Source organism: Apiospora kogelbergensis (genome assembly GCF_038363985.1).
Source record: "Apiospora kogelbergensis strain CBS 113332 chromosome Unknown utg000005l_segment0_segment0, whole genome shotgun sequence".
Lineage (NCBI taxonomy): Eukaryota > Fungi > Ascomycota > Sordariomycetes > Amphisphaeriales > Apiosporaceae > Apiospora > Apiospora kogelbergensis.
In genome coordinates, this window is record NW_027117422.1 from 4,648,744 (window position 1) to 4,674,904 (window position 26,161).

General features: G+C 51.9%; 13 protein-coding genes across 13 annotated transcripts; 5 read left to right on the forward strand and 8 right to left on the reverse strand.

Moving 5' to 3' along the window:
* Positions 1-266: 266 nt before the first annotated feature.
* PG998_008142 (uncharacterized protein) lies at positions 267-2,564 on the forward strand (the record flags this gene model as incomplete). Its single annotated transcript, XM_066874958.1, has 1 exon — positions 267-2,564. The coding sequence occupies one exon, from the start codon at positions 267-269 to the stop codon at positions 2,562-2,564; it is 2,298 nt and encodes a 765-aa protein (XP_066730903.1).
* Positions 2,565-2,672: 108 nt separating this feature from the next.
* PG998_008143 (uncharacterized protein) lies at positions 2,673-3,225 on the reverse strand (the record flags this gene model as incomplete). Its single annotated transcript, XM_066874959.1, has 4 exons — positions 2,673-2,768; positions 2,841-2,888; positions 2,964-3,004; positions 3,090-3,225. The coding sequence occupies 4 exons, from the start codon at positions 3,223-3,225 to the stop codon at positions 2,673-2,675; spliced, it is 321 nt and encodes a 106-aa protein (XP_066730904.1).
* A 383-nt stretch (positions 3,226-3,608) lies between these two features.
* PG998_008144 (uncharacterized protein) lies at positions 3,609-4,637 on the forward strand (the record flags this gene model as incomplete). Its single annotated transcript, XM_066874960.1, has 1 exon — positions 3,609-4,637. One exon carries the CDS (start codon positions 3,609-3,611, stop codon positions 4,635-4,637), a length of 1,029 nt encoding a protein of 342 aa, XP_066730905.1.
* A 905-nt stretch (positions 4,638-5,542) lies between these two features.
* Positions 5,543-7,031, forward strand: PG998_008145 (uncharacterized protein; the record flags this gene model as incomplete). The annotated part of the gene is made up of 3 exons (XM_066874961.1): positions 5,543-5,774; positions 5,930-6,557; positions 6,845-7,031. The coding sequence occupies 3 exons, from the start codon at positions 5,543-5,545 to the stop codon at positions 7,029-7,031; spliced, it is 1,047 nt and encodes a 348-aa protein (XP_066730906.1).
* Positions 7,032-7,485: 454 nt separating this feature from the next.
* Positions 7,486-9,542, forward strand: PG998_008146 (uncharacterized protein; the record flags this gene model as incomplete). Its single annotated transcript, XM_066874962.1, has 7 exons — positions 7,486-7,688; positions 7,751-7,896; positions 7,989-8,174; positions 8,244-8,398; positions 8,471-9,052; positions 9,114-9,230; positions 9,306-9,542. The coding sequence occupies 7 exons, from the start codon at positions 7,486-7,488 to the stop codon at positions 9,540-9,542; spliced, it is 1,626 nt and encodes a 541-aa protein (XP_066730907.1).
* A 747-nt stretch (positions 9,543-10,289) lies between these two features.
* PG998_008147 (benzoate 4-monooxygenase cytochrome P450) lies at positions 10,290-12,186 on the reverse strand (the record flags this gene model as incomplete). The annotated part of the gene is made up of 5 exons (XM_066874963.1): positions 10,290-10,473; positions 10,555-10,829; positions 10,956-11,258; positions 11,335-11,858; positions 11,940-12,186. 5 exons carry the CDS (start codon positions 12,184-12,186, stop codon positions 10,290-10,292), a joined length of 1,533 nt encoding a protein of 510 aa, XP_066730908.1.
* Positions 12,187-12,710: 524 nt separating this feature from the next.
* Positions 12,711-13,762, reverse strand: PG998_008148 (alpha-ketoglutarate-dependent 2-4-dichlorophenoxyacetate dioxygenase; the record flags this gene model as incomplete). Its single annotated transcript, XM_066874964.1, has 2 exons — positions 12,711-13,559; positions 13,619-13,762. The coding sequence occupies 2 exons, from the start codon at positions 13,760-13,762 to the stop codon at positions 12,711-12,713; spliced, it is 993 nt and encodes a 330-aa protein (XP_066730909.1).
* Positions 13,763-14,304: 542 nt separating this feature from the next.
* Positions 14,305-15,184, reverse strand: PG998_008149 (uncharacterized protein; the record flags this gene model as incomplete). Its single annotated transcript, XM_066874965.1, has 2 exons — positions 14,305-14,821; positions 15,021-15,184. The coding sequence occupies 2 exons, from the start codon at positions 15,182-15,184 to the stop codon at positions 14,305-14,307; spliced, it is 681 nt and encodes a 226-aa protein (XP_066730910.1).
* An 800-nt stretch (positions 15,185-15,984) lies between these two features.
* Positions 15,985-16,414, reverse strand: PG998_008150 (uncharacterized protein; the record flags this gene model as incomplete). Its single annotated transcript, XM_066874966.1, has 2 exons — positions 15,985-16,048; positions 16,239-16,414. The coding sequence occupies 2 exons, from the start codon at positions 16,412-16,414 to the stop codon at positions 15,985-15,987; spliced, it is 240 nt and encodes a 79-aa protein (XP_066730911.1).
* An 884-nt stretch (positions 16,415-17,298) lies between these two features.
* On the reverse strand, positions 17,299-18,826 carry PG998_008151 (S-adenosyl-L-methionine-dependent methyltransferase; the record flags this gene model as incomplete). Its single annotated transcript, XM_066874967.1, has 3 exons — positions 17,299-17,575; positions 17,652-18,117; positions 18,472-18,826. The coding sequence occupies 3 exons, from the start codon at positions 18,824-18,826 to the stop codon at positions 17,299-17,301; spliced, it is 1,098 nt and encodes a 365-aa protein (XP_066730912.1).
* A 1,797-nt stretch (positions 18,827-20,623) lies between these two features.
* On the forward strand, positions 20,624-21,033 carry PG998_008152 (uncharacterized protein; the record flags this gene model as incomplete). The annotated part of the gene is made up of 2 exons (XM_066874968.1): positions 20,624-20,647; positions 20,701-21,033. The coding sequence occupies 2 exons, from the start codon at positions 20,624-20,626 to the stop codon at positions 21,031-21,033; spliced, it is 357 nt and encodes a 118-aa protein (XP_066730913.1).
* A 277-nt stretch (positions 21,034-21,310) lies between these two features.
* On the reverse strand, positions 21,311-23,350 carry PG998_008153 (uncharacterized protein; the record flags this gene model as incomplete). The annotated part of the gene is made up of 3 exons (XM_066874969.1): positions 21,311-22,548; positions 22,614-22,752; positions 22,856-23,350. The coding sequence occupies 3 exons, from the start codon at positions 23,348-23,350 to the stop codon at positions 21,311-21,313; spliced, it is 1,872 nt and encodes a 623-aa protein (XP_066730914.1).
* Positions 23,351-24,417: 1,067 nt separating this feature from the next.
* On the reverse strand, positions 24,418-25,394 carry PG998_008154 (inositol monophosphatase; the record flags this gene model as incomplete). Its single annotated transcript, XM_066874970.1, has 2 exons — positions 24,418-25,221; positions 25,323-25,394. 2 exons carry the CDS (start codon positions 25,392-25,394, stop codon positions 24,418-24,420), a joined length of 876 nt encoding a protein of 291 aa, XP_066730915.1.
* Positions 25,395-26,161: the final 767 nt, after the last annotated feature.

The following is a 26,161-nucleotide window of genomic DNA, read 5'->3' on the forward strand; positions in this document are numbered from 1 at the left end:
GGGCTACTTGCAACCTCGCTCACTTGGCTGTCTTGGACTCTCTTGGCCACAACACCAAAACTTCATGGCGGTGACGCAATTTACCAATTGGCAGAATTGGCAAAACATGACGTTTCAGAACAAGACGCGCCTCCTTGACTTTCTGCATCATGCCATTTCCTCAGTTCGTATTTGAAGGCCAATGTGCGCCGTGTCACAGCTGTGAGCTCCCCGTTTCCCAACTGTAACATTTGCGCTTCCCACTACCACCAAATAAGCCAATCCGCATGGCCGACGACGGTAAGATCAAGTATCTGGACGACGAAGAAATAGGACGGTTCTTAGATGAGTTGGATAAGAACAAGGATGGGCTGATCGACTACAGCGAGGTCGAGCATCGTCTCGACCTCGTGCACAACGAGATTGCCCCCAGTCCGCAACCGCACCACCTACACCACGATGACCGCGCCGACGAGGCCCGCCATCAGTTCCTGCGCAGCCTGATCGGCGACGACCAGCAGAAGATCCCTCGCGCCCAATTTGCCGAGCGCGTCATGTCTTGGGGGATCCCGTCACCCAAGCAGGCCGAGAAGGCGCAGGACGACGAGCAACGCTACGTGAAGTCGCTCAGCATCTGGCGGCGCGTCCGCTCCTACTGGGCTGTGCATGGGCCCGAGATTCTGTTCGTCGCCCTCGTCGTGTCGATGCAGCTCGCCTTCGGCATCTGGCAGTGCGTCAAGTACGCGGCCGGGCCGCAATACCAGGCCGCGCTGGGCTGGGGCGTGGTGTTGGCCAAGACCTGCGCGGGGGCGCTGTATCCGACCTTGTTCTTCCTGCTGCTCAGCATGTCTCGCTACTTCGCGACCATCATGCGCCGCTCCACGCGCATCTCGCGCTTCGTGAATTGGGACCTGTCGCAGGCATTCCATATTCGCATCTCCATCGTGGCGCTCGTGCTCGCAACCCTACACGCCATCGGGCACTTGTCAGGCTCTTTCAACTGGGGGAGCCGACCAGAGAATCAGAATGCCGTTGGCGAGCTGATAGGGCAAGATATGGTTCCACGTCCTTATGTTGAATATGTGCGATCGCTCCCGGGTTACACCGGCATCACCGCACTTGGGCTTCTCTACCTGCTCTCTCTCTTCAGTATCCCTCAAATGCGGAAAAAGTGCTACGAGCTGTTTCAGACTTTCCATCTTCTCATGTTCCCCATCATCGGGCTCCTTATGGCCCACGGGGCTTTGGGCTTGTTTCAGTGGCCGATGTTGGGGTACTTCCTCGCATTCCCAACCCTTCTCATCGTGATCGAGCGAACCATTCGGGTAGGCCTCGGTTTCCATAACTTTAAGGCCACCATCCAGATCCTGGATGAAGAGACTGTCGAGGTCAAGGCCACGATACCCCACACAAGAATGTGGCAGTATGAGGCTGGCCAGTACCTCTTTCTTCAAGTCCCTGATATCAGCTTCTTCCAGTGGCATCCTTTCACTATATCGACCTGTGTAGGCAAGGACGTATGGCTGCACATCAAGACAGACGGCAATTGGACTTCCAAGTTGCGGAAGCTTGCTGAAAAGGGAAAGGGAAGCGGGAAGCGAGAAGCGGCGGACATCGAGATTGGCATCAATGGGCCATTTGGCGCGCCCGCGCAGCGTTTCTATGATTTCAGCCATACCATCATCGTCGGAGCCGGAATTGGCGTCACTCCGTTTTCTGGGATCCTTGCCGATCTTCAGGCCAAAGATGATAGAGAACATGGGCATTCAGAAGTGAAGGACAATGTGTTGAAGGACGACGAAAGACAAGACAACAGTACTGGATCCTCGATTCATGAGAAAAAAAGCCCACCAGAGCGCACCCATCGGCAAGTAAATACGCAGGGGTTGGCTTCTGACCCAAACAGCATAAGCGGAAGTACTGAGAACTCGGTGTCGCACGCGCACGCGCAGGCCACCGCGCCTACCTCCACATCCCAGCGAGCACCTCCCCAGGTAGAGGCCGCCTCGGACTACCGCCGCGTCGACTTCCACTGGATGGTGAGGGAACGGAATCAACTTTTATGGTTCTCGGACCTGCTGAACACCGTATCGCGGTCCCAACAGCGACACCATGCATCCGGTAGCGGCAGTGCTGACAACCACGACGACTGCCACCTCGACATCAACATTCACACCCACGTCACCAAGAAGCGCAAGGGCGCCGACATCTCGACGCACATCTACCGCTGGCTCCTCGAGAAGCACCGCACGCCCGAGCACCCGGCCTCGCCGCTGACGGGGCTCATCAACCAGACGGGGCTGGGGCGCCCGGACTTTGTGGAGATATTGGATAAGCACTACGAGGACATGGAGAAGTTCCGCGCATACGTTCACCGTCGGCGGAAGGAGAAAAGGGGTTCCCAGGAGAACGGTGACAGTGACGACGACGAAGATATGGACAAGGATTTCAAAGTGGGCGTGTTCTTTTGCGGTACGCCTATCATCGGGGAGATCCTGGCGGATCATTGCCGGCAGTTGACGGCCAGGGGCCGGGCGGAGGGAACTAGGATTGAGTATCACTTCATGATGGAAGTTTTTGGGTAGATATGGTAGATTTTCACTGGAGATTCGTGCGTCTTCAACTATCAAAGCAGATCTCTTTATTCTGATTCTCGAGGCCCATATTGTGCGGCACATGGCAGTCCGTTACCCCTACGCCTTCTTCTTTCGCAGCATCTCCGCCTCTTCGGCCATGATCTCTGCGTCGATTCGGGCGCCGCGCGAGGGCTTATTCCCGTTCATCGCCGCCTGGATAGAGACCCGTTATTCAGCAATCCGTACTGAGATGGATAAGAGAAGTGGATCATGTCGATAACTCACACGATACAGAGGGTCATTCTTCATACGGTCAGCGATCTTTGATTGAATCTGTCGGCGGAGCAAGTCAGCACAACTCGGTATCCCTTGACCACCTTCCACAGGGGATCGATGCCAAATACTTACCGCTTCGTCTGCCAATCGGTTCATTTGTGCTGCTTTTCCCTCTTTCCGAGCTGTTAGTACCTGCATCACCAACGCGAGAATAGTGGTAATTGGCGGCCTATTCTACAAAGAGGATCGCAAGCTTACTATCGGTCATGTAGGCTTCGACGTTGATACCAGTCATCCTTCTAGCCTCGGCATATTCCTCTTGACTGTAGTGGCGCTCGACGTCGTCTTCGAGGTGGTCGGCAACAGAGCGGCCTTGGTAGGGTCTCCCAGACATTGTGGTGATGTTCAATTGCTTTGGTGAAGATAGGGGTGGGTATAATCTTGGAGTTGGGGTAAGATAAATGCAGTTCGACTTTGCTCAAGGTACTGAGGGGGGAGTGACAGACCCGGCCTATCATATATATAATATCGGCGTTTGACGTCATGAAGACGTCTAGTAGACGACGTTGGGGAACTTCCGTGGATGTCACCCGTGACCTCAGGGGATAAGGTGGAGATCCCGCATCGACGGCGTAAACTCAAGATGCTCAGGCAAGATAATCGGCCCAAAGTCACATCTTTGTTCAACTACGGGACCTAACTAGTAGTCGCCGTCTGGCAATGGCTATCGTTCCATGCAGCGAGATCTCACAGAGCGCCAAATAATGGTGCAGGGTGATGGGCATAGAGTTCTCACCAGATACTTGCACGAGCGTGAGCTCGTTCGTTTCGATTGGCCCATTCGTTGGAAATAATCATGTCCTCGAGGTCCGCGCCGACGCCAATTTTGACGCCAGTAATGGTACAGGAGTCGCCAAGAAAAGAGGCCCCAAAGGCGCCCTTCAACTTCTCGACACGTGGACCATACCACTTTATGTGGTAGAGGTCTTCTTCCGAACCCAGGTGAATTTCGCCGGTCCCTGTGTCTTCGCCACGCCACCGATAATTCCACGTCCGGCACTCGGCCGATGGTTGGCGGATGGATCCAAAGCAAAAAGCTTCCGGCGTAGGGGTCCGATGCGATTCATCCCAAATATCGACATAGTCTGTTTCGACTTCACTGACTTCGTCTTCGTCGTTTTCGCTTCCGCTCTCATCGCTCGCTTTCCGCTTTCTCCTGTTTTCATCTTGCTTTGGTGGAATAATCCTGGTATCTCGCTTGTGCCTTTCGAATCTGAAAACCCCAGTGGCGACTATGAAGTCGAATTTGGCATACATTTGTATCCCTTTCGGCGTCCGTTTTCGATACACTTTCAGAGTCAGGCCCTCTCCAGCGAAGTCCCTGTGGCCCCAATTCTCTTCGATTTCCGGGCAGCTGATTTGGTATGTTCCGGTAACATCCCAGTCCTCGCACTCGTTCAGATCCCTTTCGAGCCTTTGCTGCTTCCTCGCCGCCTTGATCTTTTCTTGTTCCATTCTTTGCTCTTGTTGAGGATCTCGGGACTCCCACCACTCCTCTGTCGATTGCAATGCAGGGTGCACACACCCCCAACTGCTTGTTTCTTCGCTCCGACAACAACCCATCGTCGGTCGTCTACCTCAGACTCATCTGGGTCGGGTGTTACCTCAACAATGCGAGCCGCAAGCCCGAGATTCCTCGCCGCTCCCTGTACTCCCAGAGCCCAGCACTGTCCCGAGGAGATGTCGCCCTGGATCACCACAGCTTCCGGTTTTGGCCCTCCTGAACCGAAGGTTTCCACCAGGTAGCGCCGAAGATCCGTTGAAGCTTTCTGCTGGTCGGTCATTTCAGAGGCCCACTTCTGCTCGAGGTCCTGAGCAGCCTGCTCAGCCCTGTCCCTCTTGGCTTCATACTTCTTTTTTGCCTGCTCGTCGATGGCCCGGAACTCTTCCGACATCGGTGCCGTCTCGTGCCCTCCCAACCGCTCCTGCAGTTGAGCAATTGACCCCTTTGGAGATAGACCTCGGAAGATGCACTGTGCTTTCCAGTAGGTCCATGACTGCTTCTGTGGCTTTTTGGGCTGCTTCTTGGCAACGCGTCCGGTGCTTGTCAGGGCGATTCGCGGAAGATACGCAGTCACGTTGCGGTCGTAGTGATGGTCGTTGATGGACAGACCCCATATGTCGTATGCAACCTTCCCAGCTGCATGGTCAATCTTGATAGGCCGAATTTCCGGACCCCATTCGTCGTAGATGGGTATATGCGCCATCCTTGTCGACGTGTTTTCAGTGTTGTTTTGAGGAATTATGTTTTGGTCTTGTTGTCGCAAACTGTTAAGACGGGCAGACAGGGTCTCAGGCCAACTGACCCCGCTGTAATCTTATCGCCGAGGGGCGCCACAGGGGGGTCCTGAGACAAGCAAATCCAACCCCAGCCAGCCCAGTGCCTTTCGTAGCATTAAGCGTACATAGCTAGATAGCTGTGATAGGGGGCGAAGGGGCCGTGATCCCAAACTATCGCTCTGTAAGATGTAAGACAGGCGGCGCAACCACTCAAAAACACATGCAGGCAGCTACTTGCTGTCCGGGTATACCCCGGCTCGTGGACCATTCCAGATCATTGCTTGGCTTTCCTTCACATTCCCCATAGATCCAAATCCCATAGGAAATCATCACTTTCATATTCATCGCGTGGTCATGCATGCGACCAAACGATGGTATGCCAGATCTCTTCTCCGCTTGACGGATCAATTGTATCCGGTCCAGGCACGGAAGTGTCATTCGATGATATCACAGCCGCTTACGACGCTGGCATCCCCCTCTTCTCCAAGACAACACTGCGCGTCATGAGCGCGCAGCTCCAACGATATAGGGAGGGAACATTGGAAAGGACGCCCTTGAGAGTCATTGGTGTTGACGGGCGAGAAGTCGAATATGTTCTTGGTGGTACAGATCGGTAAGGGTGCACACACGTTCATACACCCGCTGTTGGCTGTCGCTATTCCCCCGTTTTCATGCCAGGTAACAAGTGTCTGGTCTGTTTAGGGGATGCTAACAATCAATTAGCTCACGAGTCCGCATATAATATCGGTCAATTGAAGCTCTCGTCACTGGAGACGGCGTCGGGGAGTATGCTCCTCACCAAGAGTTCTTTGCAGCCACATTTGCCCGTATTAAGGAATATCACGGCAATAATGTACCGTTCGAAGGGCATGACGCAGCCACTATAGCGGCGCGTGCTAAGATTGACAAGATGCCCCCTGCGGAACTTCGCACGATCTTCCTGGAGAAAGAAGGCAAGTGGAAGAAGACCGAGCCTTTCGTCGATGAGATGCATCGCATCTGGGACGACAGAGATATCGCCTCAGCCGGCATAGACAAGATCGTCGCGTTCGCATGCGGTCCATTGATATGGGATAGCAAGGTTGCAGTTCAATCTATTCTCCAGCATGGCTTATTACTCAGTCTCCGAGACTATCTGCTTGGGAAAGGCGAGCAAGCAGGCGAATGCCCCTGTTACGTCCAAGACCCAGCATACTCGGACAGAGACAAGGACGTGCTCAAATCACTGGGCATTACCACCTTGGAAGACCCAGCTGGATTCTTTGAGGCGGATGACCGCAGCATCGTGCTATCGTTCTACCCCAATGTGCCCGTTAAACAGATCATTGCCGACCTGTGCCGCCCTGCTGTCATCATCTGGAGTCTCCCAGCAGATTTGTATCCTTGGTAAGTGGGCGAATTGTTGTGGCAGTGCCCCCATATTACAGGCTGTTTCGTAAGCCAATTGCTGATGGAATGCTATTTAAATAGCACTGATCCGGATTCCACCAGAGTGCAGGAAATGCTGCAAAAAGAGTACAATCGAGTCGCTCTTCCTTACGATAACGCTTTTCACGACATTGTGATGTATCAAAAGAAGACACATGATGTATGATAATAGCTAGTTCATGAAAGCCATTATCGTGGCCGAGCCTGAGCCAGGGGTGGTTCCACTCGACTTGCGATAGACGCAGTTCGGGCCGCAACACCGCTGGATACGGTGGCGTTGACCATGTGCCATCTCTTCTATCACTCTTGGCCACTGAACAAGGTTTACGCATCCCGAACAGTTGGGAATTGTCAATGGTGGGGTGCAGGGGAGGCGATACCAGACCTGGCATCTGGTACAGCGTCCATGCGGTGTGCTGGCTCAAGGACTAGGCATTTCAGTATCACACAAGGAAAGAGGAATCGCAAATTAGCCGGAAGGATCCCCGCTTGCTTGCCAGTCGATATTCCACCAATACAACCCCAGACAGCAAGGTGGAAGTCTCGGCTAGCAAGCCGATGGCAGGTCACCCCACAGCTGCCCGTGATCCCGGCCCATCCCCAGCTTTCCCCAATTCCGCCAGACATGGGGTTGTGGAGGTGGGGAATTGCTTGACAAAGTGGCATGAGATGTGCTGACAGGCTCGGTTAACAGCATTCGGGTGATCACAGCCCGATTGAGGCATCGATCGCTAGCTGTCGCGTTTCTGGGCTCAAGTAGGTAGGTTCGTACGATGGTATGGTGATGCTGCAGCTTTAAAGACCATCGTGTGCCCCGTAGTTCGATGCGCAAAGATGAGGATGCCATAATTCCTCGCAGTCCCCCTTTTCACAACTATCGCCCAGCATGGCCGACCGCACCGTCCAGGTAGCCAGCCACCAGAAGGTGGCCGACCGGGAGCTGGAGGAGAAACTGGGAGTCAACGCCATTCTCGAAGCCAAGCAGGCCACCGACGACGAACATGCGCAGACATTGTTTCAAGCCTTGCGCGAGAACCGCAAAGCCGTCTTCTGGTCCGTCATGATTTCGATGAGCATCATCATGGAAGGGTGAGTCCCAATCCAACCTCCAGTATTACCAGCAGCAAAGCTAACCTTTGGGACTGCATTAGATACGACACGATTCTAATGGGCAACTTCTTCGCCTACCCTGAGTTCCAACAGAAATTTGGCGAATACTACGACGGGATTGGATGGCAGGTCAATGGTCCTTGGCAGCTAGGCCTGAATATGGCCAGTACCGTGGGTGGCATCTTTGGTGAGTCTTACCAGATGAGACAACGTGGCAAGGAGAAACGAAAAGTGAAGTACAGTGATAGCTGACATAAGTTTCTCTTTCCAACGCACCAGGCGGTTTACTGAACGGTCACTTCGTGTCACGCCATGGCTATAGATGGGTTTTGATCATCTCCATGGGCTTCTTGAACTGTTTTCTGTTCATGGTGTTCTTCGCGCCCAACCGGGGTGTGCTACTGGCGGCACAGGTGCTCTGTGGTCTCTGCTGGGGTGTCTTCGCCACCCTGGCGCCTGCCTACGGTAGGTGGCGACGAAGATAATGCAAGTGTTGTTGTTGGGGCATCCCTTTTGCTAACGAACGGACCATAGCTTCCGAAGTGTGCCCTACCAACCTCCGAGGGTACTTGACCACGTATGTGAACTTATGTTGGGCCACTGGGCAGCTAATCGCCTCCGGGGTTCTGAACGGCTGCCTTAATATCAAAGGTGAGATGGGTTACAAAATCCCATTCGCTATCCAGTGGGTAAGTCAAATAGCTCATGGAGCCTATACTATTTACAGCCTATGTGATCATGTTGTGCTAATCTGGTAATAGCTATGGCCGACCCCTCTCATGGTGATCGCCTTCCTGGCGCCCGAGTCCCCCTGGTTCCTTGCCCGCAACGAGCGCCTGGAGGAAGCACGGAAGTCCATCTCCCGCCTCAGCGGCAGCAAGACGGAGGAACAGATTAGCGCGCAGCTGGCCATGATGCTGCACACGAACAAAATCGAGGCTGAAGTGGGCAAGGGAACGACATACCTGGACTGCTTCCGGGGTGTGGACCTGCGCCGCACTGAGATCGTGTGCATAGCTCTCATGGGACAGATCCTGTCCGGCAGCAGTTTCGCCTACACGCCCACCTTCTTCTTCACCAGCGCCGGCATGGCCACCAAAAACGCCTTCAGCTTGGGCCTTGGCGCCACCGGCATGGCGTGGGTCGGCACCGTGCTCTCGTGGTGGCTGCTTTCCTACTTCGGTCGCCGCACTATCTACGTCACGGGCGCCGGCATCCTGAGCGCCATCTTGCTTATCATCGGCATCCTGGCCGTCTCGATGGGAGAGAATGCGCTCTGGCCTTCCGGAGGGCTGTGCCTGCTTTGGCTTTTCACGTACTCTTTGACAATTGGACCCGTTGCCGTAAGTATTGGTTACCCGTCCCTGCGGCCCCTGGACAAGAGAGTATTGACCCCCTGTGTAGTACAGTGTAATTTCCGAGACTTCTTCCATCCGTCTTCGACCATTGTCCGTCGTTCTGGCACGATGCTCGTACCAGCTGATCAATATCGTCTCCCAAGTCCTGAACCCGTACATGGTGGTAAGTGATCCATTCCTCTTCTAGCATCTCACCCTGCCGCCAAACACAGGGGCTAACAATGCTTCACGAAACCAGAGCAGAGTCGAGTGGGACTGGAAGGGCAAGTGCGGCTTCTTCTGGGGAGGCACAGCCTTGCTCGTCTTTACCTGGTCGTTCTTCCGCCTGCCCGAGATCAAAGGCCGCACGTACGAAGAGCTCGACATCTTGTTCGCGAACAAGGTGCCGGCGCGCAAGTTCGCCGAGACCCACGTTGATGCGTATGCCGAGGCGCACCATACGGATGAAGTGCACTACGACGAACCAAAAGCATGATTATAGATGCTCGTCTCCGTGAGGCATGATCTTGTCTGATGTAGAAGCCACCGTCTATAGTTAGTGAATACAATCAATCGATGAAAACACTTACGTCGTCAAGGATTCAGTTATCCCAGCCACCCAAATAGAAGCAAAAAAGGTCCGTTTCTCTGTCAGCGTTTTCTTTTAGGTCGTAAGGCGATGCTCGCCAACCTGCAGTCGAATAAAGGCTCCCTTTTTACTAGGCACGTGACTCGGCCCGGCTTACGAAAATGACTCGCCTTAATCAGGTTTCAGCATGCTGCAGTGAGAGGTAGATGGATGAAGATAAGGTTTGTATGAGGCATAACGAGTTAGTTGTGTTATCTACTGACATGGGCTTTGGGGTACTGTGTACAAGACTGAATGAGTGAAATCGGTGTGCTTAGCGGGAATACCAAGTGCCGTTTTCGCTAAGTCTTTTGAATATCGTAAGCGTCATCTAAGACTTTTTTTATCTTCATAATTCATTTGGCTATCAAGGTTCTGACTGTGTCTCTATGCTAGCCCTACGTAGACGCAACAACGATGTAGCTAGCCCGCTAGGGAAAACATCACTGCTGCTGTGTGAGTACAGTGGAAGCGAGGGGAAATCGCGAGAAGTTAACAACAAGATTCAAACTAAAGTAGAAGACACTCGACCCCGCGTGTACTGAGATGAGAAAAGGTAGAGATAGTTGTGCTATTTGGGTTACACTGATAAAATCTCATAACATTTTTGGTAGCTTACTGTTCACTCGCAATAAACCTTCGAGCCACGCGCACCTTCATGTCACCAGCTTTGCCCTTGCTGGGGTACGTGCAAAGGTATCTTAACCCTTCATTCTTATCCTTATCGGGATCGACCAGCGAAACGTCGAACTCGTATAAAATGCACACAAGGGTCTTCTTCAGTACCTGTCGAGCAAAGCTAAAGTGACTACCGTTAGCGCTATCTCCCAGAAAGACACTCATCAATCATATATGAACATCAAAAGAGGAGTGATCCTACCTTTGCCCAAGGCAAGTCCGGGTGCCAGTCCCGAAAGTGATTGAATTCTGTCGGAGTGTCTGCGCTTCCTGGCCACCCCCGAGCCAGCGCTCCGGTAGGAAGGCCTCGGGGTTCCTAAATAAGGTCTCATCACGTTCGAGCATCCGCAAAGTGAAGCTGATGCTGACCCCTTTGGGAATCACGCCCGTCTTGAACGGGACGGGCTCCGTGCTCTGCCGCGGTTGGCGGTGCCACCGCGGCGGACTGAGGCGCGTAGATTCACGACATAATGCGTCCTATATCGTAAAAGAAAGAGGAAAGAAGGCATCGTGTCAGTTGGCTTCAGCAGTCTGGAGGAAGGTGCAGGGGGGGATGGAGACGAAGTGGGAAACTTGAGAGAGGAAAGGAAACAAAACGCTTACCAAGTAAGGAAGCTGCGAGACCTTGGGATCCCTCCAGATCTGATGCCCATACGTCCTCGTATCCAGCGTGTCCAGCTCGGCCCGGAGGGCCTGGACGCAGTGCGGGTTCTCGATCATGTAGTAGAGTAGGAAGCTCAAGTTGCTGAGGAGGGACTCGTTTCCGATAAAGATGGCCTGCGCTATCTCGTGCGTCGTAAGCTTCCTGTCCCCATCGACTTGGCTCAATAGACACATGAAAACGCTGTCGTCGTCCTTCTCGGCCTGTGAGGGCTTGGTGGTATGGCTAATGTGTGAGTCAATAAGCTGAGTCAACGGTACGTAACGTCAGTCCATATAACAAGTAGTATACAGCAGGTTGTGTCAGAAAAGGTTAAGTTACCTTGTCGATCCAGCCAAAAAAGGACAGTCGTCGGAGGAAAGGAAAACTATTGTAAAGTCTTATCGCCAAGGGTACTGACCTCGCGATCGTGGAGAAGTCAATGGCGCCGTACGCCCGGGTGGCGTTGGGCAAATCCGCTAAATCCAGCTCGGCCAAATATCCCGGGCTCTCTCCGAAGATATACGACATCATGATATCGTTTGTTAAGGCCCAAAGAATCAGGGTCATATTGGTATCGCCGCCGCTGCGGGATGATTCCTCCGATATTAGCCTATGGAGTGCCCCCCCAATTGGATGTTCATCCCCCCCGTAGAGTACTGCGCCAGGGGGCTTCCCGGTGAAAAAGGGCTGAAGGAGGGCTTTCCGCTTGAGGTGGTCCTGAGGTTCGGCCAGCCCACCCAGCGCCGTTCCAATCAGTCCATAGTATTCAGGGCACTTTCGAAGATCTGAGCGTCGGTGGAAGTTGTGACAGAACTCTGGGTCGGAGATATGGACTTCGTTGGGTCCTATGCGGACAACGGGACCTGAGAGATTGTACGGGATTAAAAACAATTCAGTTCGGTCTGTGCTGTGGTCAATGATGCACTAGGAGAACAACAGCGTACCGTAGTTCTCGTGGAGTGATATCAGATTGTCATACCAGTCGTCCCTGAAAAAGACGTGGTATACCTCGTAGAGCATCGAGACTTTGGCCCAAAAAGGGCCGGGGAAGTTTGACGCGGGAGCGAAGTAGAGTCGTCGAAGTACCACTACCAGAAGCACAAGATGCAGCAGCAGTAGTAGCATAGTAGGATTCGAGAGTCCAAGGCTCTGCGTAATATAACCAGCATAGATGTCAGCTTGCTTGGTCATGATAGCAATTAGGGATAGTAATGCCCGATGGGGGTGGCAGCGGTCTCGCGAATATGCAGATGATGGGGTTGACTTTGGTTCATGAACCGTGGTATCTAACACCGTCGGTTAGTTGTAGATGTCCAGAAGGGAAAGATGATTACTTGAAAGCCCATTCTCTACTTCACTTCATACCACATTAGCCCGGCAGAATTAGATCATCCACGAGCAGATTACCACCCAATCAGTGTTTATATCTACGATTGCGCGGGCCGGAGACCGATCAAAACAAAGGACAAGTCAACCCTGATGGTACAAGCTCAAAAGGAGTTCTCGTAGCTAAGTACATCTACAACCTAGCCGAAGAGAGCAAGCGCGAGATGGTATTTTTCAATGGCGTAACAGCGAAGGGATCCCACGAAAGTAAGGACTAGGCAACCACCTAACGTTGGCGGCTGGTATGTTTGAGAGGACGCAGGATGTATGAACAGGGAAGGCTCATATGTTTTGAAACCCAAACAAATTTGGAAGTATCGCATTGCTTGTCAAGCAGCAGCCTTGGGCTTCGCTGCCGTGTTGAATCCCGGCCACGCGCTCTCTTCATCATTGACACCCCAAGCCGTCGGGCTATCGTCATGCACCGTAGTCCTCCGAAGATCCCTCTTGAACCTGCCCTCAAAGGCCCCGTCCCCTGCTCGGTGCAGCACGCAGCGGTTGTCCCAGATGACCATGTCGCCGACGTCGTGCCACATGATCGTCGTTTGGTATTTCTTCTGCGTCGCGTGCCTGTTGAGCTTCTGCACCAGCTCCCAGCTGCCCGGGATCTCAACCCCATTTTCCTCAATGTGGTGCAGGTGCGCCCCGATGTACAGGTTCATGCGTCCGCTGGGCTCGTGCGTCTGGACGATATTGTGCCGGTGAAGCGGCATGGTTGACATGTCCATGTCCTGGAAGAAGTCGGGACTTCCGAGCTTCCGACTGTGCGCCATCGAGTGCGCCCCAACGTACTCGTGCGCGAGAAGTTCACTCCTCAGATTATCGGGAAGCTCGTCGAAAGCGGTGCGGCTGTCGGCGAAGTCGGTGTTGCAACCGTGGCCCGGCGGCGGCAGGGCGCAGGCGCGGAGGAGCGAGAAGCTGGCGCGGCGCGGGTTGAAGCTCGAGTCGACGTGGAAGAGCCCGTTGCCGCGGTTGCTGTGAGCGCGAGGCGAGCCCGGGTCCAAGATCTCGCCGTCCTCGGTCAGGTTGCCCGCGTCGAAGATCTCGTACAGACTGCAGCGCGGCTTGCGGCCCCCCACGAGATAGCGCCGGATGTTGTCGAGCTCGCCAAAGCGCTCACTGAATGCGACATGGGACTCGTCAGTCAAGCCCGTGTTCCGGAACACACAGACACCGTACTACAATCGCGCGTCAACGGGCGTCGGGCTGTGATTAGTACAGGTTTGGGGAAACAGACCTTAGCCATGGCGGCGATGATCTCGGTGAAATGTTTCTCAGATACATCTTGGAAATCGACTCCTGCTACCTCGGCTGCGAATGTAGGATGTAACTCTTTGACTTTGATGGTCTCAAGCAAAGGTGTTTCAACAATGCCCGGCATCCTGTTTGCCACGAGGGATCATTCAAAGGCGAGACAAATTCCCATTTAATATATATGATCGATAGGGCGATGTGAGGATATCATTCTCATGATTACCTCTGTCTTAAGTACTTATTGCATTTACTTTTGGCCAAATCATAGACTTGCCGAAGCAAGAGCGTGGGGGTTGTCGTGCGGGGTCTTTGCTGGTGTCGGCAGATGGCTGACCTTGTCGACTGACAACATCTTCGTGGACGGAACGGGCATGATCACGGGTCCTTCTCCACCAGGGCGGCATTCCCGTCGTTCCGCGTCCAGTGACGTCCCAACTCTCCACTTCCTCCAGGTTTTGTTCTGCTTCATACAGAAAGCCACCAAGTGTTAGTTCGTCAACTGGGTCGAAGGATCACGGAGAACATGAAATAAAGCAGATGGCGGTGAGCATATCAAATGGTGCTTAGTTTAATCATCAATTTGTCATTCAGTCTGATGTCGTGACATTCCGTGTCGTCGAACAAATGATCCGTTGACAAGCTTAACTGCTCCCCTCCCCGAATCCCTTTCTAATTTTCACCGCTGTTTCTCATTGCCAGCAATGTTCTGGCGGCCGCTTTCATCTCCTCATCGGCCTCCACGCCACTGTCATGCTCAACGCCGCTGCTGCTGTCAGCAGAAGGATTGTTAACAACAGCAGCCGGCTGGCCCTTCGAGGCGCGAGCGTGGCGCGAGGGTCTTGGGAGGGCCTTTCGAGCATTGCCGGGAAGGACATCCTGATTCTCATTGTCGGCCTCGGCTACCTCCTCGGCTACCTCCTCGCCGGCCTCCTCGTCTCCAACATACTGAGCACTGCTGTTGTTATCAACAGCAGCAGACTCGGCGTTGGAAGCTCGGGCACGGCGTGAGGATTGGCGTCGTGACTTGGGAGCAGGGCTGGGAGGAGTGTTCTCTTCGTTGCTTTCCTTTCCATCATCGGCATTGGCGACTTTGCTTCCCCTCTTTCTCTTCAAAACGACTGGGGCTGGATGAACAACTCCCTCTGTTGCCTCATTGTATCTTCTCTTAATGTACCCAAATCGTTGCCTGGTGAAATGGAGGTCCCTTTGTTAGCACTTGTTTTCGGTGTCCTTTCTAACTACGAGAAAGTGATGTCCTGCGTCATGTCCTAGAGAACATATGGGTGACGAGTTCAACAGATGACACAAGTTGTGGAGCTGGGAAGGTTAGGAAGATGGAAATTCCCCCTTGTTAAAATGATTCGAAGTTTGAAAGGTTGACTTACTTAGCTGTAGCAACTGAAAGGCCGTTCTTGGCCGCAATTTGGCTCCATCCGTGAACCGAGAAGTTCGGAAGATTTGCCTCCATGATGCTCATGACCAATTTACCGTCTTTGCTTGACAGGTCGAAGCCATCGTCATTGGCTGACTGATCATGTCTATCAGCCATATTGGCGACAGTAGTGATGATATCTACTGTTGTGGGATTGATGTGTGTGGGGATTGAGAGATGGCAGAGGGAGATATGCGTGAAGAGAATGTTGGATGAATTCTGAGATGGTGTGAGTTTTGCAAATTTTGTTTCTGCAAATTGCTGTGGTGAAAAAATGAGGTTGAGAGCCTGTTATGAAAGAGGATTTTGGATTGATGAATGAACAATTGCTATAAAAGTGTACGGGTAGGTGGCCCGATGAGTTAAGAATCAGCTAAAAGTTTTCTATGCTGAATTATTATTTTGATTCCAGGCCAGCAGGCCTATGGCCAAGTCACTGTACTTTCACACGGCCACAACAACTCCATGACACTGTCGATTACCTCCTTGTACTGTCCCTGAATATTCCGATCGAAGACAACGCAGTTAATAAGTAATGCTCTCCCAACCAACAGTACCACAGCAAAGACTGGAGCGGTAAACTATAGTATGATCAAACATGACAGTCGCGAAATATTTGATACGACGGAAATCTGTGTATTCTGTCTTTACGAGCCGTCATCCTCTAACTGCTCAGGGAACCATCATCGTTGCCACACCCAGTGCCAGCAAATCTATCATCATCTCCGAGTGATGTTTGCTTCATCTTTGACAACTTGATCGGTATCCTCCCAGGACCCCTTAAAGACCCCGGAAATGGCTTCGTGAGTTGCTTAGTTGCCACCATTTCCCTTCTGGGACTCCAGGTCCGCTCGACACTTTACCCTTGTTCCCTTCGACTACTTCCCTGGACATTTCGAGCTCTGGCTACCATTACCCTAACTGCTAGAAGAAGGCTCTGCAGTGCCCTTGCAGTTCTCCTTCACCTTCTCGCAGATGGCCCTGAATAATACCGTTATTAGTATTAATACATGTGCTACGATATGATCTGTTATTGGAGGAATATGTCTATGACTCAGCAACGTCTTTAGTGGCAACATGATAAAAGACAGCAACCGTGTTGCGATGAAATAATCCGCCTTAGAGTTAGGGCAACCAGTGTTAGCTAGATATTCGGAAGGCAAAGACTTACTTAACAGTAGCGACTGATATACCCCTTCTGGCCGCGACCTTTTCCCAGATGTCATTAAGAAAGAAATCGGGCACTTCGTCTTCGAGAACGAATATTATCGAGGCGAGGAAATCCAAACACGCATCATCTCCACTCTCATCATCTTTGCCGTTCTCATTAACTGTGTTGTCAGCCATGTTCGGTCACTGAATGGTAGTAATAGGTAAGAGTTCCGGGACTGAAAGGGATCTTGCGAGATTGAATAAGATGCAAAGGAACCCGAAGGAATGCAAGATTATTAGCTCTTGGTGCGATGAAATATTTCAACAACACCAGTGCCCGAGTGCCATTTTATGTTCCACTGCCCAGGCCATAAAGACGTTTGCTAGCCATTTGGAAAATTCCGAGCAGAAAATCAATGGTGTAACAAATCATGCTCACATCCAGTCATCGTGGTTGTAGACAAGCTAATTTTTCCTGGGAGGCTTGCAGGTACGTGTATCAACATAGGATAGAACTTTTTTTCTTCTTCTTGTTAGTGGCATTTGCTTCTTCATCTCACTTATATTGCTGTTTTTTGATATCCTGCTTGGGGTTGGAAACGATCTCTGACTCAAGGAAGCAACTGTACAAACCTGGGCTGTTTGTCTATAACAAGCTGCTGATCACTTCTTCATGAAGCGAAACAAGTCACTTGGAAGTGGCTTAGAACAAAAATCAACTGGCTTGTTTTGCGATTACATAGTCAAGTCAGGAGCCATGGGTAGTATTTGTTGGAAACACACCAAGCATGGGTTAGCAGACTATCATATTGAAACCGATCTCGTAGCCAACCCCTAAAAAAGAAGCTTTGTTTATACAATTTTATCCATTCTTTAATCAAATATCCTCCAACACTTTCTCACTCTATAAAGGCAATCTGGGTGGGTGTTCCAGCTTGCTGCACGTGTCTAGCCCGTCTTCAATTCGTTGGCGGCGAGGAAGGTGTGATGACTTGGTAGGAGGTCATCACGCTTGGAACGTCCAAGAAGAAGGGCTTAGCCTGTGAAACACACATGATCGACGCGGGAGGGCTAGGATCTTATTCCAACCTCACGGCGAGGGCTGCACACCCGTTGTCTTCGACCTTGGTGTAGTACCGGACAAGCCTCTCGTCGGCCTGCTTTAGCATCTTATCCCACCTTTCGAGGCTTCGAGAGTGGACATTAGTCTGGGCTATCATGTGCATGTCAAGCGAGTCGAAGACCCGGGGTCGATCTTCTCCAAATGATGGTGGGTCGACCCAGTCGAGGATCAAGAGCGTTGATGTTCGCGGCTTCATCCCATGGACGACGTTCTTGAACATCTTTACGACTTTCCTACTCGTGGCTCTCATTATTAGTTTCCTCTTGCATTTGAAGACCCAAGTTCATGGTGTAGGAATATATGACTTACTCATCTGTGTTCCCGTTGAGGATATGGCTCATCAAATATATGGCAGCCCCCATCTGAGTCTGTGGGGTGTAGTAGTCATACCCATCCCAAACGATACGGTCATTGACAGACTTGGGCAAGGTCTTTGCGGCCCTCGCCGCTGCCGAAACAATGTCGCCGTAGTCTTGAACCACGCAGTTCAGCTGAGGATAGAGCGTGATCAGACGGATGGCGTTGGCCCCTGTCGCGGCACCAATGTCGACGATTGTGGACCCCGCGGGAAGCGTCTCAAACGGAAACAGGGTCTCGATTGACTTCTCGGTCGCCTCAAAGTAGCCGACCATACCTTTGGAGAACCGCTCTCCGCGGCCCGCATCCACGGTGCCGTAGTACTCGTAGATAGGGACGCGAGCTTTGTTAGGGTTGTAAGTTACTCGTGACTGATACAGGTGGATTATTATGGGTATGGCAGACGATAAACCACTCACTGTTGAAAGCATCACAAAAGGCGGTTGTAGTGTTGTCGGGGCCAACGTGGAAGTTGCGTTTGGCCAGGTTGCGCGTAAGATAGGCACCTGTCAACAGTCCATCGTCCGCTCTGGCAGCAGTATTAGCTTCAGTTTCAAGATAGCCTGGAAAGATTCCAGTCCTACATATAATCCATAAAAGCACAAAAGTGAGGGTTGAGTAGGCTACGAGAGTGATGGTTATGCTCGTAGCAATCGGGAGCGGTTTCCTTGAAAATCGAACGGTGGCCACATTGCCGCATAACTCGTTCTGTCCAGCCAGATTAGCGACTGATGACCATACAGGGAAGATAGAAAAAGAGAGCGAATCGTACTAATCACCTCAGGAGAGCCACCGGTCTCCTTCGCCAAAGTCTCAGCTGTGGCACTGCCGTCAACCGGGATGAGACTTGGGATCTTCATCGCTATCACAGACGAGAGCGCTGCAACGTCAAGATAGGACCAGCAGGCCTCTATCATCCAGTCATCGGGATCGGCCACCAGGGCTCGAAGCTGCCGAGCTGCCTTTCCGAGCGCCGCAGCCTGCTCGCGCAGACCCTGGTCGTCCTCCTCGCTCGAGTCACTGCTAGGAGACGAAGATGTGCCCCGGAGGAACTGCTGGTAACTTGCATTGATCTCGGTGATCAAAGGTTCGAGTTCCTCGGTACTTGGGAGATACGATGAAGGCATCGTTATTATAGATTCAAAAGGGGAATGTTGATAAAAGATCAATATGATTGATGTAAATATTTTCAGTTTGTGTGTTTGGTCTGGGTGCTGAATAATTTAATGACTATATCATACAGGGCCATGCTTTATAGATATGGAGGACATGTAAAGAGTTTATATCTCCTGCTTTTGTTTTGAATTGACCCATTTGATCCCTAGCCAAGCCTTGGAAGTGATACCCCAATCTAACTGGAGAGAAGACATCGATTCACTGTCCGAAATTGATAAGGGAACTTACGAATACGGATATCTACAAAGTCTGGGCATCGTACCGGAGCTATCCACTGCCGCCCTTGAAGATTGTGGCTCAGGAAATAAATGCAGACAGGTTCGGATTATCATTCCGCTGAAACCGTAGTCAGCCTGTTTCCGGGATCATACGAAGACGCGTCCGGGAAGTTTCGGCGTCAGACATCAGATGTACGCTTTCAAATGCGCCGGCAGCCTGTTGCCAAAATGATATAAACTCCGTCAAAAGTAGAAGTGAGCCCGGAATTGTGCGATTTCCTGCTGCAGGGATAGGCAATGTCTCGAACGCATCACTCCTTGGTCTCGCTATGCAGCGGATTCACAATGCGCCTCACGGATAGCTTGGCTGTGACCACCTTCGTATGCACCGACAGAAATCTAACTTCAGACTACCCCCAAATGGGACGCTATGAGCTAGAACAGTCCCATTTACATGATTAGAAGGCTAAGTAAACACTGCCCAAGCGTTATGCAGGTCGTGTTTACTAATCTCCGGCGTTCGCACCTATCGCCCGACACGCTGTATGCCAATTAAGCAATCAGGAGCCTTTCTCTTCATGCATTCAGCCCAACAGCTGAAGCCGTAGTGTCGAAAACGAATGTTTCAGGTGACGTGATCTGACATGGTGGTAAGTTCATCTCAACTATCTTCTAACCCCAGAGGCGGCTCCTCTTGTAAGAGAGATTAGACGAGCTTTTGCAAAGCTGCCGCCCGAGAATTATCAGATTCCTCTACGGGAAGCCCTCTAATATAGAACATTGGGGCCGACTAAGTTGAATCTACGAACTTTCCGTTGCTCGAGGCTCCTACCGCTGGTGAATATAGTCTGGCAAGTCGGCGAAAGGTACCTTTTTCAGAGAAAAGAGAAATATCATCTGTCTCAGCCATAGACGTGTCGAGCCAGAGATCTGCACTCGCCCGAGATAGCAATGTGTAACGTAAGTGTTCATGTTCGTGGACGATCGCGATCCCGTTACTGGGCTTAGATCTAGCTAAATCCGTACGACAAACAAACGCCGAACGGCGAATCAGCTCTAGACACCAAGAAGAGGGAGCACATGTATTGCTATACTATTGGCTGTAACTCATTTTCACATATGGCCTCCGTATGATGTGTGGGAGTACAAAGATATGCAGTTTCAGCCAGCGAACCTCAATATGAGTCAGGTACTACCCACAGTACTCATCTATATAACCTGATCACTATCGTACCTTCTAAATTTGGATACAAGCTGGAATTTCATGACGTTTACAATGTCTGATACATGGTTTTCGAGGCTGACCACAATGTTCACGGTTACCTTACCAGCCTACTTACCTAAGGAGCGGTTGAGTACGGGATATAAAGCGCAGCTGAATCTCTGAACCATCTACAAACCCCCTCTTTCCCTGCATCCATCTTATCCGGACCATCTAAAATCATTGCAAGCATCAACACGATATTCAACTGGGCACTATCGTTCGCAAAGATCCCAAGTATGCATCTGTCCTTGGTCAAATTGTTCGCCATGCTTCTCGCTGGCGCTGAGATCGTGAGTCATTTGTCTCATTACAAGGGATATGACTATATAACTAAATATTTTAGGTCTACGCCTGCTGTGTAGATGGCTGTTACTGCGTCAAAGCCGATTCGCACCGTGTAGCAGACTGCTCTGACGGCCCGCTGGGTGGCCAAACAGCCTTCGCTAATTATGGCAAAGCCAGTGACTGCACGAGTCTGGCCAACACTCAAAGCGTCAAGGGATATAACTATGGATGCGGATCCAGTAGTCTCGATGTACACTGGTACAGGGACCTCGTATCATGCCAAAACGACCCTTATGGGGGTGGTGGAGATTGGCCATACAGCAAGCAAGTCGAACGAAATTGCGTGACTAAGCCGGATGGCTCTGCATACATGCGCAGCATCTGCAACTGAGTGATGGAACAGAGAGCATACCCGTATCCTCTACTGCAGTGGCATACAAGTGGTGGGTGGCGTTCTGCATGAAGGGGTATTGTTTTAGTCATCTGCTGCCATAAGTACACGCATCTCTATAGATGAATACATCCACTCTTTTCTTCCTTCCCAGGACATTTGAACGAATACATCGAACCGAAATTCACTCTGATTTCTCCTCAACTGTGACAAGCTGCGTCTTTCCTATCCGCTGATGCGTCGGCCACTAGCACGCAAGCGCCACGTAGAGAATAACCTAAATTTTCGACACGTCTACAATTGGAAGCTCCGTCATATGGACCTTGGCAGCTCCAAGTGGGACAAGACGGTACTCATTTGCGCCACTGGTACATATGACGGTGGTGGGCACTTCACCAGGGGTTGTACTACCATTCTCCTCCAGCAGTAGAGGCCACTCGATCTCACAGCCCCGCACACTGATCCACGTAGGCGTGTTGATGTAGTTAAAGGGTGATTGTTCTCTTCCCCCGCCGTTTGTATTCCAAGGGTGATACAACAAAGTTGACGGGTCGATTGCCACGTTCCAAGGGAGACTGTTTCGAAATTCATAGTCTTTCGACTGAGGTGGCCTCGGTTGCTGTGTGGAAACGCTTGCAAGAGGGGACCTGTCAAACCCAACGTCCAGTGCGTATAAAACGTTTCCGACGTATATGGAGACGGCCTTGTTCTCTCGCTCCTCTATCCGAATATCCGCGCCAACGGTCACGCCCAAAGTCGTCATTCCTGCAGCCAGGGGTATATTTTGCAAGCCTGTATAGTTGTCGGGCGACAGGGCAGAGGGCGACCCACCATTGACTGTGAAACAAGACCGGCTTGGTACATACCAGGCGGGTACACGAATGTATAGATCCACAGGTCGACCGGATTCAACAGTATAATCCAGGACATCATGGAACGGGTATTCAGACTTGCAGATGATCGAAACAGCCTCGTTGCCCAAAAAGGTCGATATGGTACTAGGACCAAGGAGGGAATGAACAAGCCCCGTCTCCCCAAGTTTGGACCACGAGCGGGCGGCAAACTTGGCCCATCCTTGTGGAGAGTTCACAGTGCAGCAAGGCTTCTGAGGCTCCAAGCCCCATGTAGTGGCATTCCCAGCACGGGCTGAGGTAAATATGTCTTTGCCCAGGCCTTCTATTCCCCAGGGCCCGTTGGGTTGGTCCGTGTACTGGTGCGCCCAGTAGTCCGAGGTGAACATGACGGGTAGAGCGTTGAAGTAGATTCGTTCCGCGCGATCTGCGTAGCTGTTATCTCCCAGCGCTTGGTAGAGATATGCAAGGGAGAAGCCTGTCTCAACTGCAGTGCAAAGCTCACTGCCCCTCCAAGGGTGGAGATCTTGCGTATAGTCGTCGGCGAGAATGGACCCCGAGGGGGATGAGTGGAATTTGAATGTCCAGTTCACGGCATCCCTTGTAGTCTGTACTAGGGTCTCATTAAAGGTGAAGCGACGAATAACCGCAAATGTCTTGAGGCCTTAGGCAGTCAGATGTCAGTGCGCCCCCCGGTAACGACGACTCTGCACCAAATGCGGTACGTACCTTGACCAACGTTGACACCGTGAATAAAGGGGTAAAGGGGGTTTGATTTGTTCGGTGTCTTGACCACCTGCTGATAGACTCCCTCGATGTACCAATCGTCCCAGTTAAACGGAGTAAGTTCGTACAGCATCTTCATGTTCTGCCAAATGATCGTGTCTTGGTCTGAGGGGGTGATGATCCAACAGCCATTGCATTATAATGATAAGGTCGGCGTATCGGACTTGGCCCCAACTGCAATTCACGTTGTCCGGGCATCGCGTGTAGCCAAGACCGTCGTCGAGCAGCATACTGTTGGTGAGCCTCATGAACTTACGCAAAGCGTTGACGATAGGGGCTGTCCATGTGGGCTCGGCCTCTGCCAACTGGGTCAGTCCAAGTAGAAAAGGCGTGCGGCCCCAAAAGTTCCGCCGCCCTTTGACCTCTGGCCCAAACCAGCCATCATCACTTTGCAGGTCAAGGATGGTTTTGGCAGCTTGGTGTGCCTGCGATTTGAGCCGTTCGTCGCCGAGGGTGTAGGCAAGTGGCACTATACCGTTAAACCAGTATGGCAGTGCTTCATTGAGAGAGCTGTAGTCGTGCCCTCTTGCAGACCCGGGTGGATAGAGCCAGGTCGAGTCCTTGACGATGTTGTAGAAATCCCATAAATGTCCAGGTAGACCGTCCGCGCAGGCCTGTAGCTCACCCTGCAACCAGCCAGCTGGCTTGATGGAGTTGAGCGGTAAGGGAGACAACAGCATGGGAAGGACTGGAATTTCAAATTAGATGACCCATTCCAACTTTAGGGCAATGTAACCTTACGCGTTCCCTCACTTTCCAGGGATTTAACCGACGTTGCCGCTCCCATAATGACGAGGCACGCCCAAGAGGTATAGCGTATCATAGTAGGACGCCAAAATAGCTTCTAAGAAGAGGTGGCAAGAAGCGGAAGGAATTCCCACCGCTATCGAAATTTGGAGTTGTAAAGGTGACTTAAGCAAGGGCAGGTCAAAGATTGGTTAAGCTTACGTACCTGCCTTTACCGCCATTTCTTTCTACCAGCGATACACGTCGTTGGAGCACTGCGACTATAAGCTTTATACTTGCAGGCCGAGAAGTAACCCTGTTTGCGAGCGGGGTACCCGCTGGGCTATGTCGGATAAAAGCGAGCCATGGCATCGCAATGTCCGCGCCCGAAGCCTTGCAGCGGTTCGCTTCACTAGGGATAGTCGTAGCCTGCATGAATGAGAGTTTAAGGGAAGTGCGAGACCTGTACCTGACCCAGTACTTGGAATGCTACGAGGAACCGATATCTAAATCAACGATCAGGGGACTACGCCCTTGCAAGGTCTATTATGGGGCCCCTGTTGGAAAGGCACCTACTGCCAAATCCCCTGCTATTCGCCCATACGCCCAGCCGGATCATCCTTGCAAGCTCGAAGCCCCCATCAGCCCCTCACAGGTTGGCAAGTACTGACAATCATTCCCACAGTTAAAGACGGAAAGAAGGATTCGATTGCTGCGTTGCTGACTTAACTCAGCGGATGCAGGAGTTTCTTCACAATATCGAGGTGTATTCTTCTGGATCAATGCTTATATGTCACTAATGACAGACAATTCGGAAATATGAGACTTACCATAGAGGCTATACGTGGACTATTGGGTCGACAAGCTGGTTGCAGTGTCCCCAATCAACGCAATGATTGACGCAAGCAGACCAGATACATGACATAATCAAAACAGGACTGTACCAAGTGAACGGGGGTGAAAGAGCAAACAATAGTAGGAGTAGTCCTGATATGTCCCATCTCCTTTTACTCTACTACCTCTATGGAGGTCCATATTCAGATCGGCTCTCGCCAAGCGTAGACCAAAACTCCTCAATCGCCTCCCTCTGGCCTGTAGCAGCCGGTCGCACAGCGAGGTAGCGGCGGTTGTCGATGGGCGGATCCCAATTCCCCGGGATCCCGCCATCAACGATGACGCCGCCGGCCTCGGACAGTATGCACCAGGCGGCAGCGACGTCCCAGGCCCAGCACCCGCACTCCCAGAACATGTCCTGCTGGCCCGCGGCCGTGCGACAGATGGCCAAGGCAGCGGATCCGACGCAGCGCAGCGAGTTGACGAAACTACCGCCTGTGCGCTGGGTGCGCGCTAGGGCCGTGAACACTTTCAGGTTCAGCTCGAACTCCGGGCCCTCGCGGTCGCTACCCCAGTCGACGCCGATGCAGGCGCCGGTCAGGCGGCCGCCACCACTGCCCTCCACTGCCTCCGCGAATGATGAGGCATAGAGGGGAAGCGATTGCGCTGGCTCGTTTCGCTTTTGGGTATAAGCGCCGCCGCCATGGTAACCGGCCCAGAGCTCGTTATCGAAGGGGTTGTACACAACGCCAACGACCGATTTGGCGCCAACAACGAGGCCTATGCTGACGCAGACGTCGGGCAAATGATGGACCAGGTTGGAGGTTCCGTCGATGGGGTCGACGACGAAGGTCGGGACGTCGTCGCGGATCTTCTGGCCGGCCATGTGGGATTCCTCCCCCAAGGAAGTCAAAAAATGGGTATTTCTCCTGCAATCGCTGCGAAATGAAGGCCTCGACTTCTTTGTCTGTTTCCGTGACGACATCGGTGCCTATGAATGCTGTCAATCGAGATCATTGGATGCGGCGCTCAAGCTTTGAACTTGCTGTTCGATTTAGCGGCGGTTTTCAATTGCGACTGGCTTGCTTGGACAATCATATGGCCCGCCTCCTTGGCCACCTCAATCAAGAACGTGCGGGTAGCGGCGAGATCTAGTTCAGCCATTGTGAAGTTGCGGTTCAAATTGCAAATCTGCTAGAACAGACAAAGGGAGGTGTCATTGTTCATCGGGTTTCAATGGCAACAAAGTCGCTCTTGCACGTGGATCGAGCCCTTGGAAGCTCGGCGTAAGCTCAGTGCCAACCCCTGACTGACCCCTCAATCGACAAATGGACTTACACCTTCCACTTCCAAAATGCCCCGCTGTCGGGGGCCAGCTGGCCGCAGCTGCCAGCTCGTGGGTGTCAACTGAATTGCGTCAGGCAATCAATCCCCTTACCGACTTCACTAGTGACATCTGAATAAAAAATGCCATTGTTTCTTGTAAACGTTCACTGGCTGTTTTTTTTCAGTTGGAACTCGATCTTTGTCGGAGGTTCCAAAAGACCGCGATGGAAGGATCGATGGTGATTTGGTCGCTGCTCATTATGATTCATATCTCGTCAGGTTGAACGCGCTGTTTGATTGGTTGGAGAAGGTGGGTCCCATCTCGTAGCTGTCTTTGGCCTCAAGTCTCGGCCGTTGTAGCTTCTAATTACAGACTGCGGATGCTTTGCAAAGCGTTGAAAGACCCGCGATTCAAAAAGGTGCTGTTGGTTTACTTATATAAAAACAGATAGAACTTCAATCAAATTCTATCTGATTCCATAGCATATAACTCAACTCATAACATCCGAGTAGCAACTACTACAAGTGCAGTCCTTGATCAGACTCGACCGTAAACCGCGACCACTACTACCAAATACACCATCAACACATGCCACTGACGGCAA